Source organism: Bos javanicus, chromosome 11 (assembly GCF_032452875.1).
Source record: "Bos javanicus breed banteng chromosome 11, ARS-OSU_banteng_1.0, whole genome shotgun sequence".
NCBI classification, from domain to species: Eukaryota; Metazoa; Chordata; class Mammalia; order Artiodactyla; family Bovidae; genus Bos; species Bos javanicus.
Window position 1 is genome coordinate 46,873,800 of NC_083878.1, and position 7,754 is coordinate 46,881,553.

The window sequence follows — 7,754 nt, forward strand, 5'->3', positions numbered from 1 at the left end:
AGAAGCTGCGGAACCAGCCTGGCGTGGGATCCGGCACCTGACGCCGCGCCGGCTTGGGAGACCAGTCCTGATTCCGAGGCGAGGGTGACGTGTGTCGTTATACCCGCATTAGGCTAAAGACTAACAGACCAAAACCTGGTCCTGGTCCCAGAAAGTGGTCAAGGAGCTTTTGTGACGCCTGGGCGCTGAGTAAGGAGAGCCAGGAGCTCCGCTGGGTCTCCTGGCTCGCCGACCCCGCCGCTCCCGGGAGCATTGGTGAGATTTCCACTCCGCTCCCCCGAAGGCCGGGCGCCCGCAGAGCGGGGCCAGGACCGCGGTGGCCTCGCTCACCTCCGGGCACCGGGACTGGGAGGGAGCGTGCTGCTGACTCAGTCTCCGGTGGTGGAGCGAACCCGAAAGAGAAACCTTCGGGCGTTCACCGGGGTCCCCGCGCCTGTGCCGGTGGATCCTCCGCCTCCAGTCCCGGAGCAGCGCGGCGCTCTGGGCTAAATTGAGATCTCAGCCGCGCGCAGCGCCCGATGCGACCCTCCTTATTATAACAAATGTCCCGCTTGCCGAGCGGGACTTCATATTCGCCGAGAATTCATCTGAAATATTGATTTCCTTTCACTCCACCGGCCCAAATCGATAGCGTTGCGCCCTGGCCCCATAAATCGCCTTCCCCGCGGCTGGCCCGGCTCCATCCATCACCGCGGGCCGGGCCGTGACTCCGGCTCGCTGTCCACACTTGCTGAGCGCCCGGCGGGCCATGCCCACTGTGCCGACCAGCCCCAGCCCTGCGGCTCCTTCCTGGCACAGACCACCCCGACCTTAGCCCGGAGGTCGCGGAGAGTCGGCGCCGCGGCTATGGACCCCGAGCGCTTTTGAAGGCCGTGGACCCGGATGCCGGTGGGGAGCGGGATTCGGCCCGCGGAGGGCTCAGTCCTCGCCCGGCCGGATGCCCCGCACGCGGGTCCCCTTCTGACCGGTGTTGAGCAAGGAGTCCGATAGCCCTCCAGTGCGCTCACGGCTCCCGGGCCCCGGACCGCGGGCTCCTCTCGTGTGGGCTGGAGAGGTGCGCGGGGCTCAGGGTCCCGCCCGGGGAGCCTCAGGAGACAGCTGCGCGCACCCGGGGACGAGGGCTTAGAGGTCGGGAGCAGGGGAGCTGCAAGTCCAGCAGGGGCGCGGCGTAGGGCCTGAGAGCGCGCAGGATGGCCACTCTGACGGGCCAGGCGAAAGGCGGATGGGACACGAAGGACACTCCTCTGACCCCACGGAGAGCTCCTCGCCCCTCACGGTGGTCCGCAGAAACCCAGGCCTGGGGAGGTCGGTTCCGCCGGGCCGAGGGGGACCTCAGGGCCCAAGAGAGTGGCGAGGCGGCCGCTGCGGAGAGCCAGGCCCGAGGCGTTCCCAGCTGCGCCCCCACGCAAGGGGTCCAGTGAGCCGCGAGCCCCACCGACCCGAGCGCACGCACGGACGCACAGCGACGCGGGGGCTCCGGGGGTCCCCGGCCACGCCGCGTTCTTACCGGATCTAATGGAGTTGTGAGGCATCCCGGAGAGTCGCTCGCAGCCCGCCGAGGGCTCAGGGCTTCCTCACGCAGGTCCGCGCCGCGCCTGCCGCCACGCCGCTGCCCTGCACAGACCCGGGGCACGGGTATGAGACTCCGGCCCTCCGCCTTAGACCTCCTCCCCAGGCCTTACCCCAAGGCTTTCATCGCCAGGCAGGGGTCGCAGGATTTTCAGGCGAAGAGTGGCCAACCTCAGGCCGGCCTAACCCATGCGCCCGTCCGGAAGAGCCGGCGTTGGGGTCCGCTGGGCAGCGCCAAACTCTAACCCGCTGCCCTCCTCTCGGCTGCCCCAGCCTCATCCAGTTTAACTTGAGAGAGAAAAGGCTGCTGGGCTTCCTGGGACCCTTTCCCTTCTCGAATCACCCCTGTCTCCCACTCAGCTTTCAGCCAAACCCTGGGCGGCATACCTGGCCGGCCGGCCACAGGCCCTCACTGCCCGGGTCCGCCCTCGAGGGTGCCCTGGACCCCGTGTCTCTCCTCCTTCCGAAGTTTGTTCCCATCCACCCGGCATCGCCGACCGGTTTTATCCCGCCAGGGCCCGGAGAGATGGGTCTGGAGAGGCTCGCAGGCCGCCGATTGGCTGGCTGGGTGCGGGAAGGGGAGGATTTTGCAAGGGGGACATGGCTGAGTGGACTCAGGAGTTAGAAACATTCGCTGGAGCTTCTGTTTCCAGTGGAGAGAGGAGAGAGAAGCAGCTGAGCCCTAACTCAGCAGGCCTGGAAAGATCTGAGGAGTGTGCGATGGAGGCTTTAGAGCTTGAGGACAGGGGTCTCTGGGAACCTCTGGGGCCAGTGAAGCCCGCCACCTTTCTTGCTCCCTGAGGAATTTGAACTTGGGGGAAGAGTTCAGAGGACAGGCCTAGTTGAGGGCCTAGATTGCCTAGATTACAACTCAACCTGGAAGTATGTTAGAAAGGGACAGGGTGAGCTGACCTTTGACTTGTCTGCAGGAATCAGCAGCCTCAGGGGAGCAGGGGTAAGAAGGGTTGGATAAGAAGGGCTCTCTGGGTGGAAATGAGAAGCCCTTGGTGGGGGCGAAAACTTCCTCCCCTTCATTGCTCTCCTCTTCTGTTGAGGAAGCAGATACAGGGATGGCTGCGTGGGTGAACCAATGTCCTACAGCACCAGCAGGGTGCTCCCACACTCAGGCCTGCTCTGGACTCAGGGTTACAGCTGGGGGGAGAGTGATGCTTGTAACTGGGAAGGGCTGCTCTGGGATGCAGAGGCCAGAGCCACTGGGGTGAGAGGGAAGGGATGAGGCAGAGAAAACAGGGGTAATGCAGGAGTGTGTGTGCACGTGTTTGAATAGCACACACACACGCACACACACACACACACACACCCCACAAAAGCTTTCAGGTTAATCCATTTCCTCCTCCTGCCCAGCCTTGCTTTTTCTGGATTTAGCAGAAATGAATCATTCTATGAATAGAAAAAGAGTATGTATGTCCTGAAATGGATCCTCCACCCCTACATGTGACTTGAAACAAAAAACAATTGGTGCTTTATTGTTTTAAGTGCTTCTCGAAAATTGTTACTTAAGATTGCTCTGTGGTTTCACAATGTTCAGATATTCTGCTTCTGTAGTCAGACCTCCCCCTAAATCCACTCTCACCCTAGAGAGAGAGAGAAAAGAAGGGTGTCGGGATGAAAGTGGACCTGGGTATAGGTCCCACAGACCCCTCTGCCTTGCCTCGGCCAGTTTGCTGCTCTGGTGCCTGCCCTGTTGTCTGTAGGGGAGCTGTGGAGTGTGGAGGCCTCTCAGAGACTGTCCGCCCAAGCTCCCCTCCTGCCTGGGGTTGGGGGAGGGCAGTGCTCCATCCAGGGTGAGCCTGACAAGCCCTCACCCAAACAGTTCTGCAAACCTCAGAAGATCTGTCCAGGCCGAGGGGCTGACAGGTACCAATAACCTTAAAAATGCACGTATTCAGTCTTGCCAATGCTTTCCTCCTGTTCAGCAAAACAAAGCCCCTTCTCCCTCTCTGCTTTTAGAAAAATTTCTCAGAGGACAAAAACAGCAAGTTATTGAAACATTCAGGTCCCAGTTGTGAGTTCGTGTTTTAAAAAATTCATTTTAATATGACAACTTAATCTGCACATCTGCACACCTGAGAACAGCCCGCCCTCAGACTGGGATGACAGTGGGTTACCAGGAGGAGGCACCACGGACGAGTTCTTCCAAAGCCAAGAGCCAACAGGCAGTGAGAACACAGTGAGCTCCTTTGCCTCTGGGTCTGGTTCTGCTTTCTAATTACAATGGGAAATAAGGCCTGGGTTCCCTGCTACTTTCTAATTCTTTTCAACCAAGGCCAAGGAAATGGTTATTAACCAGTATCCTGACTTTTTGCAAAATGAAGAAGCTGAAAAAAATATATATATATATACATATATAATTTTCCCAGATGGTGCAGTGGTGAAGAATCCACCTGTTAATGCAAAAGATGCAGGAGATGCAAGACTTGGATTTGATCCCTGGGTCAGGAAGTTCCCCTGGAGGAGGAAATGGCAACCCACTCCATTATTCTTGCCTGGAAAATTCCATGGACAGAGGGGCCTAGAGGTCTATAAACCACATGGTCACAAAGAGTCAGATGCAACGGTGCATGCATGCCATTTGCTCTACAAAGTTTGTGTATATATATATATATATATATATATAATTATATACATATAATTTTTAAAATGGCTTTTATCACAGTTTTTTTCTCAAACAGGAAAATTCCATGATCCTTTTAGCTAAGCATGAACATCTCAAGCCTTCCTTTGATGTAATTACAATTTCCAAATAAATTTAGCATGCTGACTAAGATGCTCAGAGCAATGGAAAATTTAGGACATTGTTTCAAAACCCAACACCTTCTCCTGCCCTTCTCAGATTTGATGTCCATAAGCCTTTCACACCGAGACTATCATCTGGCAATCTGTGGTTTAAACCCAGTTATGGTTTTTTAAACACAGTGTTTTTCCAAGAAAATGTAATTAGTTGCCGATATGAAAATCAATAGGGAAGAGAGAGTTAACTCTGGTTTCCTTTAAAAATCTGGCAGATGTGGCCACAGATCTGAGTGTTTCTTTGTGGAAATGAATTGTCTTGTGGTTCAACATTCCAAGAGGTTAATATACATCCCAGGTGGCTGCCTAACCCCCGTGAGTCTTCTGAGATTTTTAAATTCCAAGTTGATCCACTGAACCTTCCAAAGGGGGTCTGTCTTTCCACAGTTCAGCTGAAATCCACTCAGCTGGGGATGAGACCAAGGACATTCCCTAGATGTGGGATTTGGGGTGCTAAAACACCCAACTGTCGTGGGGAAACCAGAATGAGTTGGTCATGTCAGCTAATAGTAGGGAAGAAAGGTGGTCTGGGGTCTTTTATAAGAAGCTCAGAGTTTAAACTGTCTCTGGGTTGGGTGCACATGGAATTCTGCAACCTGCTGGCTCAGGTCCTTGAACCCCAGAGTGGTCCACAGGCTTCTCTCCCTATCACCTCTCTATATCCTAGGTGAGGGGACCCAAGACCTCTTCCATCCAGAGGAGGAGAGCCCAGCCCCCAACAGTCTTTGGGGAGATCCTTGCCCCCTGCTTACCCTCTATGCCACCTTCCCCTACATGGTAAACAATCCCAGGACTACAGAGCATCCTTTGGGAAAGAAACAGCAGCTCCCTACCCTGAGTTAGAAGGCTAGCGTGTCAGCCCTGGCTGTGTGAAATGGGACCATTCCTTTTCTCTGAATCTTACTTTCTTCTGTAGCATATGGGTGGGGGTAGCAATGCGAATGAAGGGGTGAGGAGGGTGAGACCCACCTCTTAGCCTTGCTGTGAGGATGAATAGAATTATGAACGTAAGAGGTCTGTGAAAACTGCAGCTCTGTACAAAAGTTAATTATTATTAGACAACAAAGGCCAGGCAATACTTCCAAGAAGGGCAGAGTTAAAGCTCCTCTAAAATTTTGCTGTGCAAGTCGGTTCCTTTCATCCTTTCCCAGCAGCACTGTGCATTCGTCAAACAGCCATGTGAGCCACTGGGTGATGGACAGGTGAGCTGTGGGGCAGCAAAGGGCCAGTGAGCATGCGCTGATGCTGTGGGTACAGGGTGGGTGTAGGGAATGCTCTGGGGCTGGGGGTGTCTGTGAGGGGTGCAATGAATAGTTTCTGACCCAGAAAAAGGACAACAGAGTCAGTGCATGTGTGTGGGGGGGGGGGGCGGGGGGTGGACGGCGCCAGGGCAGAGCTTTGATGCCCTGAAAAGTGCTCAGGGCACCACTGTCTCCCCCTTCCTCACTTCTCAGACCTGTCCAATTGTGTCACAGCCAGGTGGGATTTTTACCTTGTCCCCCATGCCTCAGGAAGTGGCCAACAGCATGCCCTGAGGCCTCCTGGTGGCTGTGCCAGAGATTCAATCATTAATTGCCCTGCACTCCTCCTCTCCTCCCCCCACCCTCCAGGCTTTCAAAACCCAGAAATACAAATACAGATCCTGGCAGGGGAAAGGAAAGTGGAAGGCAGTTTGGAAAAAGCCACCCTTGGCATCTGTCCAGTTGCTTTGGGGGTTGGAGATGTGTCCTGGGCACAGGTCTCTGGAGCTCTTTGCCTACCCCAAAGCACCTGGTGGCTGCTACCTGGGCTGGTCAGGAGCGGGAGACTTGATATTTTCAGGGTTTAATAAGAAAGAATCTCCTTTGGGGAAGCAGAGAGAGGTCAGATTTTTTTCCCCCTGCTTTTAACAGTATTTTAAAAAGTTGTAAATAATGACCTAGGTTCTTTGCCACCCATTTTGCAGATGAGAATATTGAGCCCCAGGAAAAGCAAGTACAATTTCCAAGGTTACCCAGCTGGTAGGTGGCTGACTCAATGTCCAAATAAACACAAGGGACCCAGGTCTGGCCTTAGATGTTAGAAATTCTGCTCACTCCAGCCTAGTTCGCTCATTCCCCAGCACCTACACTACCTCCCATCAGAAAGGAAGGTTCTGGATCCCAGGGTGTGGTCAGGGTGAGATCAAACTCCCAGGGCCAGAGAACTTTCCTGCCACAGAAGAAAAGTGCAGCTCACCAGGCAGGAATGCCCTCCCTTTGGCCCAGCCCCAGAGTCCAGCCCAGAGCAGAGGGGGTCAGGACACAGGAATCCTCTTAGGTGGACGCCAGGGCACTGAAGTGGGCTGTCCTCCTGACAGCTGTCCTTGGGGAGGCGCCAAGGGGAAAAACCAGGTCTGAGACTTTTTTCATCAGATTCAGGGTTGGTTTTGTTCTTTGTGGCCTTGGAAGGCCAGAGGTGTCTGATGTTGGCACAAACCATAGAACAGAGCCTGGTAGTGCCCAGGGCCCTGATGAAAGGATCTGAGACCCTTGCGATAGGGTGGGAGGAGAGGGGAGAAGCTGAGGGGTAGAGAAGGAGTTGGAAGGTTTAACTTGCCTCTTGCCTCCAGCCTTCACCTGCCCCCTGGAAGGCTTCCCACATTCTAAGCTGAGTAACCCTGGGCACTTTGCCATGCTTTGGGCCTTGGCTAGGCCCAAAACTCTCTTCCTGTTTAGACCTCTTGCATTCTTCCACAGACTCTACAGCCTTTGACTCCCCTGCGTTTGGAGGAGCAGAGCTTTGGCCTCTCCGTTTTTGGTCTTTAGGCTCCAGTTGTCCCAACAATGTGGTCCTCTTTGGTCCCCATAGGAGGAGGGGACACACCATTATGTTGATGGAACGCTGAACATGCATTTCCTTCTAAGAACAACGGCTAAATCTACTATTATTTACGAAGTATTACTAAATGCCAGAAACTGTCAAATGCCTTACATTTAACCCTATTTATTTTCCACAACAGCCAGTGAAACTGAATTTTGGGGAAACATGGGCATAGTGGCTGCTCTGGATCATCCCATGGCTGGGCAGTGGAGCCATGATGGGAACTTGGGCTCATCTGACCTGAGACAGCCTTCCCTCCACTTTCCCACAGGCTGTTTACAGGGAAGGACAGCTTTAACAGCTCCAAGAAAGCTATCGGAACAAACTAGGAAGAAGCAAACTAGAAAAACTGTTTTGTTTGTCAGTTTCAGGGGCCATCAGTGGCTTAATAGGAGAAAGCATGACCCTTAGTAATGAGATTTACACTGCCGAGATTTACAGACAGGCCAGGTAAGTGAAAGAATGAAAAAAATTAAGGTGGAAGTCATATTGAGTCTTACCTTTCTCCCTAACTGAGTTTTCATGCACTTAGC

The 7,754-nt window shown here is 54.1% G+C and overlaps 1 protein-coding gene across 5 annotated transcripts in view; it reads right to left on the minus strand.

Annotated features, from left to right (window-relative positions):
* Window positions 1-2,060, minus strand: part of PAX8 (paired box 8) — a 65,234-nt gene extending 63,174 nt beyond the window's left edge. For 3 of the 5 annotated variants that reach the window (XM_061432592.1, XM_061432589.1, XM_061432588.1), the window contains exons 1-2: window positions 1,957-2,059; window positions 1,508-1,614 (exon numbers count right to left, since the gene is read on the minus strand). In XM_061432592.1, coding sequence (XP_061288576.1) covers window positions 1,508-1,532 — 25 coding nt within the window. In that variant the 5' untranslated portion in view covers window positions 1,533-1,614; window positions 1,957-2,059. Of the gene's footprint in view, window positions 1-1,507; window positions 1,615-1,956 lie in introns of all 5 variants that reach the window. The other 2 variants (XM_061432591.1, XM_061432590.1) reach the window with 1 other exon arrangement.
* Between the last annotated feature and the right edge of the window lie 5,694 nt (window positions 2,061-7,754).